This window comes from Dromiciops gliroides, chromosome 2 (genome assembly GCF_019393635.1).
Source record: "Dromiciops gliroides isolate mDroGli1 chromosome 2, mDroGli1.pri, whole genome shotgun sequence".
NCBI classification, from domain to species: Eukaryota; Metazoa; Chordata; class Mammalia; order Microbiotheria; family Microbiotheriidae; genus Dromiciops; species Dromiciops gliroides.
Window position 1 is genome coordinate 357,662,151 of NC_057862.1, and position 21,754 is coordinate 357,683,904.

A 21,754-nucleotide genomic window follows, 5' to 3' on the forward strand; every position below is an offset into this window, starting at 1 on the left:
GGACAGCAGGATAGTAACCTCCCTAACATGACATCACCAACACCATTCCCCTTCGGTGGGCTCCAGTGGCCCCCTATCTCCTCCCTATAAATTCCTGTGGCATTTAAAGTCCTTCCTAACCTGGTCTTTTCCAACCTTTCCAATCTTCTTATGCTTCACTCTCCTCCACATCTGCCAGGATTCAGCTGCAATTGCCTATCTGCAGTTCCTTGAACAGAATACTCCATATCCTGATTCTTCGGGAGTTTTTGCACTGTCTGACCTTCACGTCCGAAATGTTCTCCCTTCCTGACTCCTAACTTCCCTAGCTTCCTTCAAGACTCAGCTCAAATCCAACCTTTCTTAATCCCAGTGCCTTCCTTCTATTAATTATTTCCTATTCTCTATATAACTTGCTTGTACATATTTCTTTGCTTATCTCCCCCATTATATTATGAAATCCTTGGGGGCAAAGCAGGCACTGTCTTTAGCCTCTGTTTGTCTCCGTGGTGTTTAATGCAGCGCCAGGCACATAGTAGGCACTTAAATATTTATTGACTGACTAGGTCTTCGGTAGCTGTAGCTGTAGCACCCTGCAGGAGCAGTTGCCAGGCTGCACCTCCATAGGTATTGCTTCCCAGGGTGACGGCTGAGGGTATGGTCTGGGATCTTCTGCAGGAGACCTCTTCAGGTGTCTCCAGCTGCTAATACCTTCTCTTCTCAGAATACATTCCATCTACTTTGTATCTATGTATCTTGAATGTACTTAGCTATTTATATGTTATCTCCTCCATTAAAATGAGAACTTGAAGGTAGAGATTGTTCCTGGGCTTTTTTGTATCCCTAGCTTTTAGCACAGTGGTTGGTGCCCGTTAGCATTTAATAAAAACTTGCTGACTCTTTTAAGGAAGACTAAGATTGTATTAGTTTGAGGGCAGGGTAATTTTGAATTCCACTGAACTTTGGGATTAAAACTCCCAAGTCCTTTTGAGGAGAACTAAAGTTTTTCCCATATTTGACTTGTCTAACCTCCAGTCTACATTATCATTAACAGCATTTTCAACTCAGCTCAACTAACATTTACTGAACCTGGTCACTGACATTGGCAAAGACAATGGAAAAGTAGAATAAGCCATTTTTGGTTGGTTGAACTGAACACATGTTTTTTACTTGAATGGGAAAAGCTGGGTTGACAGAACATCTGTGTGAGGTACAGGGCAAGAAATCTATCCAATCTGCCCCGGGGAGAGGGGAGAAGGGTTCGAGGTGAGACTGGAGTGTTTCGATAACTAAAGTTGGTAGCAATGAGGAGTGGCCACTCCTCCACACTGGGAGAGTCCTAGAATTGATAGTTGAAAAGCCACGCCCCCATCACCTCTATATCAATGCCCTCATTTTACAAACAGGTAAACTGAAGCCCAGAGACTTAGCCACTCGGTCATGATGAAAACCACTAAGCCGCTGAAAAAGACCTTGAACACGGGCGGTTTCAAACCGACATCCATTATATTACTCTACAGCGAGAGCTGCTCATCCTCTTCATTTCCCAGCCCATAGCCTAACCTCTCTACCCTGTCTCTTCCCTTCCGTCAGCTCACGGTACAGCTTTGTGCACCAGTGGCCACTGGCTCTAAGTTAGGGTGCTTTTCTCCGAGCTCCCCCAGCCCCAGCCCGCATCTTTCACAGGACTCCTCGTGGCTTTAGGCAAGGGCTGTTCCAGGCCACTACGCCTGCGCGCCAGCTGTCCGCCCTTAGGGGCGGGGAGATTTGTCTCCCCAGTCAGCCTGGAGACTCGACTCCACCCCGCCGCCTCCGTCCAACTCTCCCTGCCTCCTTCAGGAGCGGCCTCCGGCTGGCCCTCGAGGCGCTTTAGTCGTCCGGCCGGTTCGGCAGGCCGCACCTTAGTCCCTGCTCCTCATCCACCCCCGCCCTCGCCTTTCTCCGGTGAATCCCGAGGGGAGGTGCTACCGCCCCGCCCCCAGGAGCACCCCGCCCTTCCCCGCCCCTCCGCTCTCCTCCTAGACCGGTCCCGCCTCCCAGTCAGAGGCGGAGCTGAGCAGCTGCTGGCCTGGGGCTGGAGCGGAGCTGTCTGCCCCCGGCTGCCCGTGCCGCCGCCGCGCCGCCCAGGGGCAGGGGCACTAAGTGAGGCGGGGCGCGGAGGGAGGAGCCGCCGCCGCAGCGGCCCCGCGGATTCGTCGCCTGCTTGGGCTCCATGGACCTGTCGCCGATCCGGGCCCGGGGTGTTGCGGGGGAAGCGGGCCGCCCCGGCGCGCCCTCCCCACCCTGACCGACGGGGCGGGGGAATGGGCCGGCAGCAGCCGCGCTGAGAAGCGGCCGCCCGCCCGCCACTGCCGCCTGCCGTGCCCGGCCCTCCCCGGCCCGCCGACCAAGGCTCCGAGCAGCTTCCGGGCCCCGCGGGCCGCACTGACTCGCCCCGGCCTGCCCGCAGCGCGGCCTCCCCGCGCGGTTCCTCCGTCCCGGCCCGAGCTCGGGCCTCGTCCCCGGCCCCGTCCCAAGTCCCCAGAGCATGGCCGGCCGCTGGAGGGGGCCCCGGCGGCCCGGCCTGGTCTTCCTGGCCGTGCTGCACTGGTGCCTGTGCGCGGCCGGGGCGGACATCGCGAGCCAGGAGTACTACACGGCGCTCATCAACGTGACCGTGCACGAGCCCGGCCGGGGCGGCCCCTGGACCTTCCGCATCGATCGCGGCCGCTACGGCCTCGACTCACCCAAGGTGGAGGTCAGGGGCCAGGTCTTGGCTCCCCTGCCGCTGCATGGAGGTAAATGGGGCAATGGCCGGGTCTCCCCTCCCTCCCTTCCTCCTCCTCTCACCTAGCGCCTGGCACAGGTGCTTGGCATTCAGTGGGCGCTTAATAAATAGTGATTGCCTTGACTCGGGCGTTTCATCACGTCTGGGGTTTGCAGGTGTGCTCAGGCAGGAAGCGCATTGTCCGAGTAGTAGACGTCAGCCTCTTGCGCTGTCTGAGTGGACACCTGGCCCAAAGTCCCTCGGAGCGCTGAAAAACGACAGCTAGGCCCTCTCACTTGGTGGTATGGGATAGAGTAAAAAGAGCTCTGTGTTTGGAGTTAGAAGACCCGAGTTCGAGTACCAAGGTCTGCTCTGTACCAACTGAGTGACCTTGGACAAATTGATTCTCCTCCTTGGGGCAACAACTGTTCAAAATGAGAAGGTTGGATTGGATGGTCTTTAAATTTCCCTTTCCAGCTGTGATGTTCTAGGATTCTGTAAATCTGCAGTATTTGTAAGGAATCAAAGTTAGGGCTCTGCTTCAGTTCGGTGGCCGGTTTCCAAGCACAAGTGCCGCTAGGGCTGTGAGAGCTGCCTGTGTGCAGGCAGGGACCAAGAAGACAAAGGAGGTCTTTGGAGAGAGGAGGAAAACTGTCATGATGGATGGGCTCTTAAACCACATTTCAGACGCAGCAGGTCTGAAATAAGGGGCTTAATGCCCTGCTAAATTGGACCATGACGTTAGCCATTTCTGCCCTCCTATTCCTTATAAATGCTTAAGGGGTGGGTGGTATTTGACATTTTCAAAATTGCTTTTGGCTCCTACAGCCCTCTTAAAGATTCAGTTTGATGAAATAGAGAATTATCTGGCAGGAGCTCTTTAGCCTTGCCTTGTGATGCCTTGCATGCCTACCAACCCCCACCCCTAAAAGGTGTTTTTGAATAATTGCATTGTACGTAGTGCCTCTCAAGCCTTTTGGCTTGACTGTCATCCAGGCTGAGTGAATAATCATAGAATCATAGATTAAGGTGTAGAAGGAACTTGTCTAGTTCAGCTCTCTCATTTTATAGATGAAGAAACTGAGGGAATAAACCATTTAGGGGAAAGTTTAACATCATATTGTGTAAACCAAATATTAGAAATAGATAACTAAGAGTTTTTGTTGGAAAATTAAGTTGAAAAGTATGAGTTATGAAGTACCCACTTCTGAAAAGTAGCGATCCAACTCAGCCTCTACTTGAAGATGCAGACGTGTATTTTTTAAAAGAACAATACATTTCATTTTCACTGTCTTAAAATGAAGTAGACAACCTAGGGGACCTAGTAAAGGTTTTATAATACTTAAATGTTCTATGGGGGGGGGGGCTTGAGGAAATTCCTAATTCTGGAAAGTATATTTGGTTGGTTGATTTGATGTATGTTTGTAAGGGATGTGAGGATTTTTTTTTTCACAGAATCACAAAAATAGTTGGTGGGGTCTCAGAGGCTATCTAGTCCAAACCAAACTCAAATATCTTCCCCACAACATATATACAGGATGAATGGTCATCTGGCCATTGCTGAAAGACTTTTTTTTTTTAATTGAGGCAATTGGGGTTAAGTGACTTGCCCAGGGTCACACAGCTAATAAGTGTTAAGTATCTGACTCCAGGGCTGGTGCTCTATCCACTCTGACACCTAACTGCCCCTACTGGAAGACTTTTAATGAGGGGGAACCCACTATCTCCCCAGACAGTTTATTCCATTTTTGAAAACTAATTATCCAGAAGTTTTTCCTCACATCAAACCTAAAATTGTATCTTTTGCAAGAAGTTTCAAGCATCAGAGGAGGAGGGAGGGAAAAGACAATTCTGTGACAACTAGCCATTCTCAGGTGGCTGTTTTGGATGGGTGGATGGATAGATGTGTGTACACATATGTCTAGGTGCATGCATGTAATACATCAGGGGTTACTTGTATAACACTCTTGGTCCACCATAAGTAGATTGTATATTTGTTGTTTTTGTAGTAGGCGTAAAAATAAGATATTGTTAATATGATACAGAGATAAATACAAATAGGTGAAATTACAGTCATTGTACATTCTTTTTCAAAGTTGGTTAAGATCCTAGGCCATTTTCAGAGTTTAACCCATAACATAGCTGAAGCCTACTACTACTGCCCACTAATAATAGTAAACTGAGTCCTGAAAACAGGAAGCTTTTTTTCCCCTTTTCCTGAGTGCAGACACCATTTTAGGTTAAAAAAATGTTTTTTAGTTAGCAAATACATTTCCTTGGCCACCTCCTCTTCCTTTCTTCCCTCAATACCCTTTGTCATTGTGCTAACCTTCTAGTATGCCTTCTTAAGTGCAGTATGCCCACAAATCACCATCCTCACCTCATCCCAGTCAATTTAGTTCAGTTCAACTAACATTTATTAGGTGTCTACTATATGCTTTGCACTGGAGGAGGGGGGGTGTACAAAAACACAAATAAGACAGAACTGCTCTTATTTACATTTTACTGGGTGCATACAACATGTACCTATATAACACAAGATTGTTTGAGAAAGAAGACAACACTCACAGCTAAAGGCTTATTGGAGGAAGTGATACCTGAGCTAAACCTTGAAGGAAGATAAGAATTCTGAAAGGTTGAGTTAAGAAGGTAGTTCAAAGTACTTGAGACATAGTAAGCCTTTAATAAATACTTTTTCATTTATTCTAGGGATAGAGCACAGCTTGTTCAAATTCATGGAGGCAGGAGAAAGAATGTCCAGTTTGGAAAGAGCTATTCTATCTGACTGGAATGTAGAATGCAGGAAGTTATGTGAAATAATGCTGGAAAGAATAGGTTGGATCCAGATTGTGGAGAGCCTTAAGTTCTAGGATAAGGAGTTTTTATTTTATGGTAGAGGCAACAGTGAACCATTGAAAGATTTTGAGCAGGGGTATGACATGGTCAGACCTGTACTTTAGGAAGATTATTTGGGCAGCTATATGAAAGATGGATTAGAGGCAGGGAGACATTACAATATTTCATAAATCCCAGTTGAGGGGATCTGAAATAGAAGAATGATCCAGTGAATAGAGAGAAGGGCAAGGGTGGGAGAAATAATATGGAGATAGATTACATAAGATTTGGCAATTGATTGCATATGGGGAATGAGGAAAAAGAAAGAGGAACTCCAAGGTAACAACCTGGATGACAGGAAAGATGGTGGTGGTGATCTCCATAGAAATAGGGAAGTTTGGAGGCATGCTGGATTTAGTGGGGAAGATGATGAATAAGTTCACTTTTGGAAATGTCATTTGAGATGTAAACAGAATATTCAGGTAGAGATTCCCAGTAGGCAGGTCAAGATGTGAGACCCGAATTCAGGAGAGGGATTAGAATATATAGAGGTTAATGAATCTGTGCTAGTGGATAGGAAAGAGTGGGGAGAAAGATGCCAGGACAGAACCTTAGGGGTTACTTGTGCTATGAAAAGGGAGGTAGATAATATAGTAAAGAAGATTTGGGAAGAGCCATCAAACAGGTTGAAGAACCAGAGGGAGAGCAGTATGCCAGGGGAACCAAGGTAGAGGAGAATATCTAGAAGGAAAGTATGTTAGCATTAAAAGCAGAAGGGAGGTTAAAAAAAAAAAGATGAGGACTGAAAAGAGGCTGTCACATTTAGTTATGTTGTTTTTAGTAAGCAATCTGAGTAGGGTGACAGGGTTGAAACCAGCTTATGATGGGTTATAAGAAGTGACTACTGAATGGTAAGAAAGAAAAGGCTGAGAGTGTGGACATTTAACAGAGAAAGAGAAGAAGGCTCCATTTTTTAAAGAATGGAGAGATGGAGCAGAGAAGGTTTATAGATGACAAAGGTCAAACTAGAGTGGTTACCTTGACAAGAAGGGTCACCTCTTCCTCAGAAGGTTTTGAATTGTGAAGCAGGAAAGATGAACTTAAAAGGAATGACCTTGATTTTTCAGGAAAGTGAAAAAGAGATCTTTTTTAAAAAGTAGAGGAGTGGCTTTGTTGGCTTGAGAATGTTTGGAAGTGGGTATTTGGATCATGATAGAGAATCATTCAGAAAAAAAGTGAAAGGATTTCTATATAGCAGTAAGACCCCAGTTAAAGTTAGCTAAGGTAAATTTATTATGAATATAGTCAGTACAGTTTTGTGATTTCCTCTAATACAGGGTACAGGGGCTAGTGTGAATGGTCCAGGATTGAGGGTTGGCAGACTATGAATGGTGGAAGAGAAAGGGGACAAGACACTTTAGTGGAATATAATGCCCAGTTCTATGAAAAAAAAAAAAAGACTTTAGAGGGAGGAAAGAAGTACTGGTGGACTCTGGGAACAAGAAGGAAGTACTGGAGGTCCTTCTAAGACTTATGATAGTACTAGAAGTGAGGCCGAGGGTTAGGTAGAAGGACAAGAAGTTACGATCAGAGGATTTTCTTTCAGTATCTTGTGGTTAAAAGTTATTTTGCAGGATGGTAAAATCTAAGGTGTGGCTGACCACTTGAGTGGCTGATATAGAGTGAAAATGTAGGACCTGATGTTGAGGTTGATGAGCTACAGTTTTAAGAGACCTCACTGTGAATGTTGTAAGCCCTAAATATGAGGGGCAGAATTTATAGGGTTTATTTCAGAGAGCTGCTATTTCTGTGAAGAGACTCATGAGCCAGGTCCCAAACTTTTTTTTTTTTTTGCGGGGTAATGGGGGTTAAGTGACTTGCCCAGGGTCACACAGCTAGTAAGTGTCAAGTGTCTGAGGCCGGATCCAAACTCAGGTACTCCTGAATCCAGGGCCGGTGCTCTATCCACTGTGCCATCTAGCTGCCCCCAGGTCCCAAACTTTTTAAGAAAGCCAGTGGATAACTGCAACAGGAACCCTGATAAGCTGTTAATAGAGAACCTCAAAGAAAAACATGTTATTGAGTAATGGCAGCAGAGAAAGGGGTCAAACAACTTTTTCTGGGCCATGGGAACAAGCAGGTAGCACTGCGGATGGTGGTCAGGACTGAAATATCTTTCAGAGAAAGCCAGGTTTTCATAAGCTGATGGAGAGAATTTGAAAGGCAAAATTCTAGGATGAAGAGAAATTTTGTTAAGATAAAGGTGTTTCACCTGGAGGGTCTTGCGTGGGCTGATGATGAGTGAGATGAGCAGAACGAGAAGAACATTGTACACAGTATCATCAAAATTGAGTGTTGATCTACTGTGATGGACTATATTCTTCTCACCAATGCAATGGTACAGAAGAGTTCCAGGGAACTCATGATAGAAGAGGATCTCCAAATCCAAGGGAAAAAAAAAAACTGTGGAGTATAGATGCTGAATGAACCATACTATTTCTTTTGGTTTTGGTGCTGTTGTTTTTTCTATTTTGAGGTTTTTCATCATTGCTCTGATTTTTCTCATACAACATGACTAATGCAGAAATAGGATTAATGTTGTTATGTGTGTGTGTGTGTGTGTGTGTGTGTGTGTGTGTGTGTATATATATATATATATATAACCTATATCAGATTACCTGCTGTCTAGGGGAGGGGGGAGGGAGAAAAATCTGAAATTGGAAAGCTTGTATAAACAAAAGTTGAGAACTATCTTTACATGTAATGAAAAAAAATCAAATACTTTATTAATTTAAAAATAAATAAATAAATAAACATCCTAAAAAAAAAGATAAAGGTGTTTCAGAGGAGGATAAGGACCAAGCAGGAATGGGAAGAGAAAGGCTAAGCTGGACAAGGTAGTGATAGAGGTAGCAGGGAAAAGATGTTTTTTGCCTTGCCAGATGGGACTCTGAATCACAGGGACTAAGGAAACCAGATGTGGGAATCTGCTAGCTATAGGACAGTTGTTAAGTCGATTAAGTCCTATCTGACTCCTTGTGACCCCATTTGGGGTTTTCTTGGTCAGGATAATGGAGTGGTTTGCCACTTCCTTCTCCAGCTCATTTTACACATGAGGAAACTGAGGCAAACACGGTTAAGTGATTTGTGTACAGTTACACAGCTAGTAAATATCTGAGACCAGATTTGAACTAAGGGGCTGTCTTCCAGACTCCAGGTCTGGTACTCTCTATACTGTGCCACCTAGCTGCCCCACCTTTAGGACAGAGAATGTACTAATTGAGCCAAATAGGGGGTGATAGGTTGACAGGGAAAGTTGGGAGGCCATTAATTTGGAGTAATACACTGTTGGGGCAGCCACTTCATTCTTCTCTCCCTCCCCATCATACTCTGAAGTATTAGTTCCTGGAACATAGTAGATGCTTGCTGATTAGTGCTGAACTTGAGGGTGGATTGCAATGGTGTCCCAGGCTGGGCATGAGGTAGAAAAGGCCATTCATTCCCAGCAACACATGGACATTTCGTGCCTTTGTCACTCTCCACTGTCATCTGAAAAAGACACCAAAGCAATAGTTCTGAGGGGCATTGGTAATGGTGCCTCTTCTCTTTTCAGACCTATTGGCACATAACTACCTGGGGCTGTGATAATGACAAAGGACTAAGTAGGTTTTGATGATGATGGAGGGCACAGTACATGCCACCTATACCCAATGGTAATGATAACCTGGAGGTCTGTGTGACTAGGAGTCTTTGGGTTGGGGGCTCAATTCAGTTTAATTCAGTAAACATTTATTAAGCATGTACTATATTACCAGGCATCATACTAAATGCTAGAGAGACAAATAACAAAATGAAAAATGGTCACTGCCCTCTAAGAGCTTGCAATCATAGAGCACACAAAAGAACCCTAGAAAGGAGTAGGAGGACACCAAAGGTACCTGGCCCAAGGGCATCTTGTATGGTCAGGGAGCTGCAGATGGAAAGTCCAGCTTCTTCCCCCTCTAAAGGGAAGTTTTGGGGGCAGTTGAGTGCTCCACCCTCCAGGCCTCCAATGGAGTGGGGTTTGGGAAGGGAGGGCAGGACCGAAGGGAAGGAGTTTGAGGGTGTTAGGAAGGTATTGAGTGTATCCAAGGCTGAATGAAACAGAATGGTGAGATTATTGGTGATCAGTTTATCCTGGGAAGGACTTCTTTATGGGTGAAGTTCAGACCAATCAGAGATACAGATGCAAAGTAGAAAGGCTCCAGTCCAGTTTTAGGTTATATAGTGGGGAAAAGGACAGATGCTGTGGCTGGAGCTTTTCATTCTTTTGATGTAGCCAATCTCAGCTGGGGATTAGGAGCAAAAAAAAATTCTTAGACTCTTACAACCATGAGTGAATATGGGCTTGCTCCTTAATTCTGATTTTACAGGAGGATACCTATTAACCCAAAGTGGTGTATACAGTTAGAAGGGGCCTTTCAGATAATTCAGTCCAACTCATTCTACTCTTCCCTGCCAGCCTGTCTTACAGATGATGAAGAAGAGGCCCAGAAAGGTTGTGATTTCCTTAAGGTCACACAGGCAGATAGTATAACCAAGTAATAGTAAAGAGCAGAACCAGGATTCAAATACAGATTCACAGGCTGCTAAATAACATTCCCAATATGCTGCCTCATTAAAATGGTGGGTTCAAAGAATATAATTAAATGGACTGGAATAAATTCAGCCAATGTAAGGAGGTATTTTGAGGTGAAATCATAGGTAAATCAGCTTCTTTGGTGTCTTTGGGGTGGGGGGTGTAGGCGTCCTAATTGGTGTCTACTTTTCACTGCCTCATCTTTTCCTTTGCTTCCTAACCTACAGAAGAAAGTTCCTTGGGGCCAGGGTGGAGGTTTTGGGGAGGACAGACTGAGCAGTTGGAAGTAAGTGCCAGCATTTGTGATTCAGGAACTGTTTGTAGTTGTATTTCTAAAGCTATGAACTTCCCTAAAATGTAGTAAAGTCTTTTACCCTGCTGTTTTGAAAACAAACATGATGGCAAGATATCTCCTTAGTCAGCAGTTCATAGCTAACAATATTTGAAAGAAAAAAAAGGAAAAGTTTGTGTATTTAACCATTATTAGCCTTAATTAGTGAGTTTCAAAATTTGAAGCAGCCTGAAACTGTTTGTTGTATGTCCTGCTCTTAGTTCTTCTTCCTTTTCTCAGAGGACCAACGACATCACAAGGGGGATGTTTTAACTTGCTTAGGAATTAGATGTAAGTGAGGCAGAGTTGCTCAAATTTTTCAGTTCACTTTTTCCTCCAGTCATTAAAATCCAGTGGTAAGACCAAAGTCAAGACTACTGGCAATGGACTGGCATGCAGTGTTTGACCTTGACCTTTTTAAATTAAGGTCTTTTCTGGGCCTCAGTTTGTTTGAGGCAATGACCATTCAGTCACTTTGCTGTTCAGTCATTTCATTCATATATGACTCTTTGTGACTTCATTTGAGGAGAGCTAGGCATTCCAGAAGGCAGAGAGGTGTGGATGGAGAACATCCATCAATGGGCCACAGTCTCTGCAAAGCAGAGATGAGAGATAGAATGTCATGTATGGAGAGCAGCAAGTTGGCCAAGTTTGGCTGGAGAACACATGTAATATGAACTCAGCCTGAAAAGGTTAGCTTGGATCCAGATCATGAACTTTAACTAAGGAATTTATATTTTATCTTAAAGACAGTGGGGACTCACTGGAACTTCTTGAGCAAGAAAGTTTAATGGTCAGATCTGTGCTTTAGAAATATCAATTTGGCAGCTGTGTGAAGTGTGGATTAGAGAAAGAAGAGGCTAACTGCAAGGAAACAAATCTGTCAATAAACATTAATCAAATGTGCCAGGTACTGTGCTAAGTGATAGGGATACAAATGGCCTCAGGGGCATGGTAGAGAAATTCAGAGTCTACACAGTTGGCTAGGAAATGAAGAGCTGGCCTGAGCTCCTTGTGGGAGGAGCTCCCCTGTTCCTCCCTCCATTCAGAGGGGTACCAGCAGCATAGGATACTGATGAGGTACGAGTACTAGGGTTGATGTGATTTTATTGATAAATATTAAATAAAACATAATTGTACAATTTAGAATCATAGATGGTTAGGTTTGAATGGGACCTTAGAGATTAACTAGTTCAACCTCTTTAATTTATATATTTTTAAAGTTGAGGACAAAAGAAGCTGAGAAGTTTTATATCCCATCTATCACAGTTCTTAGCACTTGTCACTTAAAAAATATTTATTCAGGGCAGCTAGATGGCGCAGTGGATAGAGCACCGGCCCTGGAGTCAGGAGTACCTAAGTTCAAATCCGGCCTCAGACACTTAACACTTACTAGCTGTGTGACCCTGGGCAAGTCACTTAACCCCAATTGCCTCAATTAAAAAAAAAAAAAATATATATATATATATATATATAGAGAGAGAGAGAGAGAGAGAGAGAGAGAGGTGAATTGCCTCAGGTCACATAGCAGCTGGTGGCAGAGTAAAATTAGTCTCCATGTCACCCTGTGCTTCTACAATGAATAAAAATGCAAATACCATCATGGGTAAAATGAAGGAGTTGGACTAGGTTATTTCTAAGGTCCCTTTCAGCTCTAAATTGTACAATTCTGGGTATGGAGTTAAGTGCACAGATACTAGGAATAACAGCTTTCTATTTTAATTATCTCATTCCCCAAAACCATCTGTCTTCCTAACTTCCCTGTTTCTGTCAAGAGTAGTATTATCTTTCCAGTAACCCAGGCTCATAACCTCAGCCACTCTCAACTCTACATTCTCCCTCAACCCTACTCTTTCCCAGCTAATCATCACCCATCTTATTGGTTCAACCTTCACCACATTTCTTGCATCCATCAACTCCTCTCCATTCACACACCTCCCTGGTTTAGGCCTGTATTCTAACCTAGATTTAATTGGTCATCCTATCTCAAATTTCTCCCCACTTTAATCTATCCTCCACACAGCTTGCAAAGTGAGTTGATATTCCTAAAGCATAGGTCTGACCAGGTCACTCCCTTACACAAAAACAAAAACTAGAGGCTTTCCATTCCCTCTAGGATAAATTGCAGAGACCTCCCTTTGGGCCTCATCATTGAACTGAAACTGCTCTCTCCAAAATTGCCAGTGTTCTCTTGATTGCCAAATCTAGTAACCTTATCTCAGTCCTCATCCTTCTTGATCTCTCCGCAGCCTTCGACATTGTCCATCACTCTCTTTTCTTTGATATTCTCTTCTCTCTAGGTTTTCAGGATTAGGACCCTAATCTCCTCTGGTTCTCCTACTTTTCTGATCTCTTCTCAGTCTTCTTTGCTGGATCTTCCAGGTCATGCCTGATAACTGTGGGTGTCATATAGGGCCATTCCCTGGGCCATCTTCTCTTCTTCCTTTATACTATTTCACTTTGTGAGCTCATCAACTCCTATGGATTCAACTATAATCTCTATGCTGATAATTCTCATATCTACTGATCTAACCCTAACCTCTCTGCTGACCTCCAGTCTCACATCTCCAAATGACTGTTAGACATCTTATACTTGATACCCCATAGGCATTTTAAATTCAGCAGGTCCAAAACTGAATACATTCTTTCCCCTGAAATCTCTCCCCACCCTTCCAAACTTCCCTCTTACTGTTAATGGCACTATCATCCTTCTAGTCCCATGGACTTTCAGCATAAGTGTCATCCTCAACTCCTTACTATCTGTCAACCCCCCCTCCCCCGCCCCAATCCAATCTGCTGCCAAGGCCTGTTGATTTCACCTTTGTAATATATCTCGAATGTGTCCTTCTCTATCCTTTGACACTGGCCACAACTCTAATGTAGGCCCTCATCACCTCACTCCTGGACTTTTGCAATAGCTTGTTGGATAGTCTGCCTGCCACAAGTATCTTCTCATGCTAGTCTGTCCTTCTTCTGCCAAAGTGATTTTTGTTTCTTTGTTTGTTTGTCAAAGTTATTTTCTTTTTAAAAAGTGTAGGTGTGGGGGCAGCTAGGTGGCACAGTGAATAGAGCACTGGCCCTGGATTCAGGAGGACCTGAATTCAAATGCAGCCTCAGACGCTTGACACTTACTAGCTGTGTGACCCTGGTCAAGTCACTTGACCCCAATTGCCTTACCAAAACAAACAAAAAGTGTGGGTGTGATTGTGTCATCCCCTATAGTTGCACACCCCTGGTTGGCACATGTTATAGGTATTTCCTAATTGCTTATTGACTGACCTTCACAATCTCTGCAGTATACCTTTCAGAGTTTATATTATACATTATCCTCCTTCACATAATCTTATGTTCCAGCGAAACTGGCCTACTTGCTATCCCTGTAAAGGATATTACATTTTTTGTCTCTAACTTTGCCCTAAACTAGTTATTCCCGGTGCCTGGAATATGCTCCTATCTCTACTCCTCCTTGTAGAATCCTTTCTTTCCTTCAAAACTCTGTTCAAGTTCTACCTTTTACATAAAGACTTTGCTAATCTCCAAGTAGGCTGTGCCCCCCTCCCAAAAATTTAACTTGTGTTTATTTTTATGTACTTATTTATGTACATATTGTCTCCCTTGGTAAAAAGTAAGCTGCTATGTTGGTTGGTTGATTCTGTGACAACTTCAGGAACTTTGCAATTTTCTTTGTTCTCTTTTCTGTCATTCAAGAAGCATTTATTAATGGCCTATTGTGTGTCAGGCCCTGGTAGGTGAGGGAGGAGGTATAAAGTTTAGGTAAGACTTGTATTCTTATACTTAGAGTCAATTAGGGGAATAGGGCAAACTCAAATATGTAGCATTTTGTATTATAGCTAAGCGCATTAGAGAAGTGCAAAACAAAGTGCTGCATCAGATCCCTTTTTAAAACTTTAATTATTTTCAGTTTTTTAAAAAATCCATTTTCTCTCCTTCCTGTCTCCCCCCTCAATTGAAAAGAACAAGAAAAACAAAACTCTTTTTGCAAGTATACATAGTAAAATAAAACTAATTCCCACATTGTCTGTGTCTGGAAATATCTATCTTATTCAGAACCCTGAGTCCCACCACCCCTCTGTCAGAAGGTGGGTATATGCTTCTTTATTTGGATAGTTGATCTTTGCATTGATCAGAGTTCTTAAATCTCTTAAAGTTATTTTTACAGCATAGTTATTTTATAAATTGCTTTTCTTGTTTTGCTTACTTAACTCTGCATCATTTCAAACAAATATTTCCAGGGGTCTCCAAAACCTTCCCTTTCATCATTTTGATGGTACAATAATATTCCATTACATTCAGATGGCATAATTTGTTCAGCCATTCCCCAGTTACTAGGTACCCCCTTAGTTTTCAGAACTTTAACACTATAAAAAGGATTGCTATAAAAAATATATATATGTATATGTGTATGTATATACATGTGTGTATATATGTATATATATATATATATACATATGCGTGTGTGTGTATGTATATATATATTTTTTAAATATATGGGTCCTTTTCCTCTTTTGTCTCTTTGAGCCGTAGGCCTATTGAGGGTGTATAGCCATGTCAAAGGATAGGCACACTTTAGTGTCTTTGAGGGCATAGTTCCAAATTGCTTTCCAGAATAACTATATTAATTCATAGCTCCACCAGCAGTATATTAGTATGTAGGGTCCTGAAGACCTTACAAGATTTGCCATCACACAGTCTCCCCTTTTTTTGGCAACTAGTAAAAACATGTAGAAAATCAATTGGCAAAAGAAAAGAAAAGAAAACCAATTGGCTAGTGGAATACTTTTGAGAAAATGAGTGCCAAGTGGACTAGGGTAGAGTAGATAAATTTATTTTGCAATCTTCAGAGCCAATCCCAAATTTCAGGCCCAAAATTACTCTCGGCTTTCAAGGAAAGGAAAAAAAAAAAAAGATTTTCCAAGAGTCAGCATGTTTCCTACTCTTAGGTTGTCCTATGCAAAGGCTCAAAGAAGGATCTGAACACTTCTGGGCCTTCTGTGGGCTCTGTTGCCAACAAAGGCCTTCCTGTCTCACCTTCCTCTCCCTAATGCATTTCTTCCGCAACTAAAGAAGCCTGAAGAGCTGGATGGGAGGATCCCCACTGCTCACCACAAGGAGTCTTTCTCGTACTTTAGACTTATCTTTTCAAGTTAACAAGATGATAAAATCTGAATGTGAATGAGAAGGAATATTGAAGTTCATAAGTTTCTGTTAGTGTTGTGGAATATACTAGATGTCATGATAAAGTGATAAGGTTTCGTAGTGGCCTGGCTCCTTGGGTTTAAGATCATAGACATTGTTTTGTTTTCCCTATTGCTAGGTTTTATTTGTGAATTTTTGTTTGTTTAACTTAAATTTTTGCTTAACAGAAATCTGTTTTCTTCCCAACAAACACCCACCCCTCCCAAAAAAGAAAAGCAGAACCTTTATAAAAAATAAGCATAGCCCAGCAAAACTAACTCCCACATTGGCTATGTCAAAAAATATATATAATTCATTCTTCACCCTGATGTCATCACCTCTCTCAGGAAATTGGCAACGTGTTTCATCATGGGTTCTCTGAAATTGTGGCAGGTCATTGCATTGATCAGAGTTCAGAATTTTAACCTCTCTCCTCTGACTCAAAATTGAGTGCCCTTTGCACTACAATGGGGGACTGAGTTCTACTGGGAGAGAAAAGTGGCCAAGCTGAAGTGTCTATTAAGGGCAAATGCTCAAAGAGCTGGCTGTTTTGCCTAGAAACACAGGAAGAAGGGTGAATGTTTCCCAAGTCTGCTGCTGTAACTCTGTAGGGATTGTGACCAGTAAAAATCCCCCTATGCCCTAATAATTTTTCCATGTGCTTGTATGATTCAATACCAGTAAAAACATAGGAGATAAGCAAATCTGACTCTAATAATCCCTTTTACACTCTGCACTGTATTTCCACTTTTGAGGAATAGTTATTTCTAATATATTATAACAGAGCTAGCATGGAATTTTCATTTATCCTGATTGATTTATTCTTTTCTTGTATTAAACTATTGTTACAAAACATTTTAAAATCACTTTTACAAAGTATCTAAAATATCAATTATGATAGAAATTATCTTTGATCGTCTCTTCATGAAAAGTGATTTGTATTAGCCATCATTTAAAATCATTCTTAAGTTGCTTTTCATTATGTCATGGAGAATATCCAGCTGATAAATTTGAGTTCTAAGCATGTGAAAAACAATCAAAATCCATTTGTGATGTACAGTACCAAAGTACCGATGACAGATGATAATGGACAACTATTGATGCTGAAACCTGCTGACATGGTTCAATTGTCTTTGGTCCTTGTAGAATAGATTGAAATGTTCAGCACTGTAGGTGTACTGATGATATTTTATCCCTTCTTGGTAAAACATTGAATAAGAAAGGGTAATGATTTGCTATTAGATCTTATTTCTCTTGAATGCATTTTAAAAACGTTTTAAAATACGAATAAGGATACTAAGAAGCCTATCCTATATATTTTGTATTTGAAAATAAACAGTAAATGCTTTGAAATATAAATAATTTTGGTATGGTATGTTTCCTTTTTGATAATGATATTTCCAAGGGAAATTATTTTTCTGCCATATCCATTTGTGTTTTCTGGTCATATCAGTAGATTTGAGCTTAATTTTTAAATGTTTCTTCATACTATTCTTTTCTTTCCAAATTTGATATATAAATATAATTTCATTTAATTTAAACTACATTTGTTAAATGCCTGCTATGTGCAAGATATTTTGCTAGGTGCTATGAATAGAAAGATACAAACAAGAAAATTCCTACCCTCGAGTTACTTAAACTCCATTAAGGTGCTATGTATGTTGTTATGTATGCAGATAGGTACATGCAAAGTAATCTGAGGAAGGAGAATGCACCAGCAAGGTGAGGGAGGGTCTCAGGGAAGGTTTCTTGTAGTTGAACCTCACCGGCAGATTATTTTTTTTTTATGAGATATTTTATTTTTTCCGTTACATGTAAAGATAGTTCTCAACTTTTGTTTATACATGCTTTACAATTTCAGATTTTTCTCCCTCCCTCCCCTCCCTCCCCCCTCCCCTAGACAGCAGGTAATCTGATATAGGTTATATCTATATATCTCTATACATATACATATAGATATAGATATAGATATATACACACACACATATATATACACATAATAACATTAATCCTATTTCTGCATTAATCCTGTTACAAGAGAAAGAATCAGAGCAGTGATGCAAAACCTCAAAATAGAAAAAAAAAACAACAGCACCCAAAACAAAAGAAATAATATGGTTCAATCAGCATCTATACTCCACAGTTCTTTCTTTCTTTTTTTTCTTGGATTTGGAGATCCTCTTCTATCATGAGTTCCCTGGAACTCTTCTGTACCATTGCATTGGTGAGAAGAATATAGTCCATCACAGTAGGTCAACACTCAATGTTGATGATACTGTGTACAATGTTCTTCTGGTTCTGCTCATCTCACTCATCAGCTCACGCAAGACCCTCCAGGTTTCTCTGAACTCTTCCTGCTCATCATTTCTTACAGCACAATAGTATTCCATTGTATTCATATACCACAACTTGTCCAGCCATTCCCCAATTGATGGGCACCCCCTCAACTTCCAATTCCTTGCTACCACGTAAAGAGCAGCTATAAATATTTTTGTACATGTGGGTCCCTTTCCCCCTTCCATGATTTCTTTGGGCAAAAGACCTAAAAGTGGGATTGCTGGGTCAAAGGGTATGCACAGCTTTATTGCCCTTTGGGCATAATTCCAAATTGCTCTCCAGAATGGTTGGATCAGCTCACAGCTCCACCAACAATTCACCGGCAGATTATTAAAGGTAAAGGATGAGCGGTTGCATTCCAGTCATAGAAGAAAGCTTGTGTGCATTCATGGAGGGTGAGAGGTAGAATGTCAAGTTTGGAGAGGAGCTAGTCATCCAATTTAATTGGAATGTAGGATGTCTGAAGATGAGTAATGGGAAACTAGGTTGGAAAAATTGGATGAAGCGAGATTATGGAGGGCATCGTATGTTAGGTCGATGAGTCTGTGTTTTATACTAACGGGAACAGTGAAGCCACTGAAGGGTTTTGAGCAAAGAAAAGACATCCAGGTAAGGATTATTTCGGAAACTGTGCGGAGAACTGAATGAAGAAGAAAGAGGCCAGAAGCTGGGAGACTGTTGAGAAGGTTATAAAAATAGTCTAAGTGAAAAGTGACAAGAATTTGACCAAGGGAGATCTAGGGTAGGGGCTGTGTAAATAGGGAGAAAGGTAGGGATGGGAGAGATTATTTGGAGGTAGAATTAGCAAGATTTGACAATTAGATATGGTGGAAGCAAGAAGGAAAATCTTCCAAAGTAGTGATTGCATTCAATTTTTTAGTATATAATAATTAATCAATTTAGGGACTTGGCCCATCACTACAACTCCATGGTATCTGTTCAGGTCTTGTGAAACAGTTTCTAGCATTGTAAATAATTTAGTAATTGGCTGCATAAATCTGAGTGCAAGTGTTGGTAGCTTTTTCTACTAAGAATTTTGTGGGGTTTGAGGTTATCTTTTTTTTTTTTTTAGAATAATTACTCAGATTCACATTTCAATATTTAATGTTTTCTAATTAGGAATTGAATTAATATTAGAGTTTAGCTATCTTTTATTAATGCTTATAGAAAATTATATCATTTTAGAGCACGTATCATACCTGTCCCTACATTTTAACTATTACATACTTGAAAGTGAAAATACAACCCCTATTTTGGAAGATTTTTCCTATGGAGAAGGAACATTTATTTGCATAAAGTATGGTTTTTGGTGACTTTTTTTGCTTACATATAGTTTTCTTTGAAGTATAGCCATATGTAATTTGTTAGCATGCTATAAATCCAACAGTTTTCTTCAAAAACTGGATGGACCCCTCCCACCCCGACTCCAGCTCTAATAGCAGCTTCTTCCAAAATTATTCTCAGACAAATTATTGGTACCTCAGCTTTGCAGACTGAAAACTGCTGTCTTTCCCTAAGGTCATCCTTAGAGTAATTATTAGACTCTTCCCATTACAGGTTCCCCCTCTCTGTACCCCTCTCCCCTCTTCCCCCCATAAAGCTACTTAAAACAGCAGTCACTAACGATATTGAATGTATATCACAACCAAATTGCCTAAAATCAATTATGATTTTTGAAAAGACTACCCATGTTTCAGACCTAAGTGTGGTATCTGTTCAACTAATTAAAATGATTTTCCATCCAAAAGTGATTGAAGGTCATTCCGTAAAGTGTTTATTTTTTTTTAAAGTTGGATTTAAGTCAAATTTCAGTCAGTTGTGACTAATTTTAAGGTCAAAGACTATCTTACGTTTCTTCATCTTTGTATGTCCAGCACCTAATATAGCATAGGTGTTTAATAAATTTAATCCAATCAATCAGCAAAAATGTATCAGGTATTCACTGAAATGCCAGGCACTGTGCTAGGTAGGTGTTGGGGATATAGTACAATAGTGAAACAGTGCCTCTCTTCAGATTTCTGTTGTATTGGGAGCATATAACATATTCATAAATAAGTAAATGCAGGAAATAATCAAAAGAAATAGAAAATATGGCAAAGAATTGGAAATCAAGGGAATGCCCATCAATTGGGGAATGGCTGAACAAGTTGTGGCATATGAATGTAATGGAATACTATTGTGCTGTAAGAAATAATGAACAGGCAGATAAATTACAGAAAAACCTGGAAAGACCTAAGTGGACTGATACTGAGTAAAGTGAACAGAACCGGCAGAACATTGTATACAGTAACAGCAACATTGTGTGATGATAACTGTGATAGACTCAGCTCTTCTCAGCAGTGCAATGATCCAAGACAATTCCAAAGAACTCACAATGAAAAATGTTTTCCACATCCAGAAAAAAAGAACTGTGGATTCTGAATGCATATTGAACCATACTATTTCTATTTTTTGGTTGTTTTTTCTTCTTGAGGTTTTTCCCTTGTGTTCTGATTCTTCTTTCACAACAAGACTAATGCAGAAGTATGTTTAATGTGATTGTAACCTATATCAGATTGCTTTCTGTCTCAGGGGTGAAGGAAGAGAGGGAGGGAGAAAAATTTGGAACTCAGAATCTTATGAAAACAAATGTTGAAAACTATCTTTACATGTAACTGGAAACTAATAAAATACTTTTATGATTTTTAAAGAAAGGAAATACAAAATGGTTGAGAGAGGACCCTAATAATTAGGGAAATCTGGAAATTTTTCATGAAAAAGATGGTATTTGAGCTCAACCTAGAAGGAATGTAGAAATTTCAGGAGGTGGAAGTAATATGGAAGAGTATGGCAAGCATGATTGCCTTTTCATTGGCACAGAGAAGACAAAATGGAATGTTGTAACAAATAAACCTGTTATTGGGCTCAAGAATAGAGTGGGTATATGGGGCTGGTAGGGGAGAATGTATAACCAAGAAGGATGGGTGGGAGCCAAATTCTGAAGAATTTTAGTGCTAAACAGAGAAATGTCTATTTTATTCTAGGGAGAACCACTGAAGCCTGTTGATCCAGGGCAGTGATATGGTCAGAAATGTGCTTGACAAATACCAGTGGCTTGCAACTGTGTAGAAAATGAACTGGAAAGGGAAAATCTTGAAGTAGGGAGACCACCATTTGGAAGCTATAAGGAGAGGAGGGAGGATGAAGGCCTGACTGAACTAGCATGATTTGTAGTGTGATCTACACCAAAGCTTATTAAATTGTGGGTCATGACCCCATATGGGATAACTGAATGTGGGGGATCACAAAAAATTTGGCAAAAGTAAAAGTTTATATATACCTATTATGTACCTGTGAACCCAGAGTCACATAAAAATTTCTTGAGCGAAAAGGGGTTACAAATGGAAAAAATTTAAGAAGTCCTGATCTACACCACACTGATGACTGGTCAAATTCAAACAAATTAATTGGGCCAGGGAAGATATTAGAAAACCATAAATTATCATTATCTATATTGTATTGTATTTTTATTTATTTTTGTTAAACATTTCCCAATTACATTTTAATCTGGGGCCCAGAGTGTGACACTTCTAAGATAGATAATAAAGAAAATGGGGTAGATGACAAAGTTGTTGAGGAAGTAGAATCAACAAGACATTTATAAATGTTAATTGAAGATTTTAAAATTGGGTACTGTCTGTGTGAGGGAGCTTTCATGAGCTACTGTCTATAT

The 21,754-nt window shown here is 41.2% G+C and overlaps 1 protein-coding gene across 4 annotated transcripts in view; it reads left to right on the forward strand.

Moving 5' to 3' along the window:
- Window positions 1-2,360: 2,360 nt before the first annotated feature.
- Window positions 2,361-21,754, forward strand: part of RNF130 (ring finger protein 130) — a 135,415-nt gene continuing 116,021 nt past the window's right edge. For all 4 annotated transcript variants that reach the window (XM_043984725.1, XM_043984723.1, XM_043984724.1 and 1 more), the window contains exon 1: window positions 2,361-2,756. In XM_043984725.1, coding sequence (XP_043840660.1) covers window positions 2,507-2,756 — 250 coding nt within the window. In that variant the 5' untranslated portion in view covers window positions 2,361-2,506. The remainder of the gene's footprint in view (window positions 2,757-21,754) is intronic.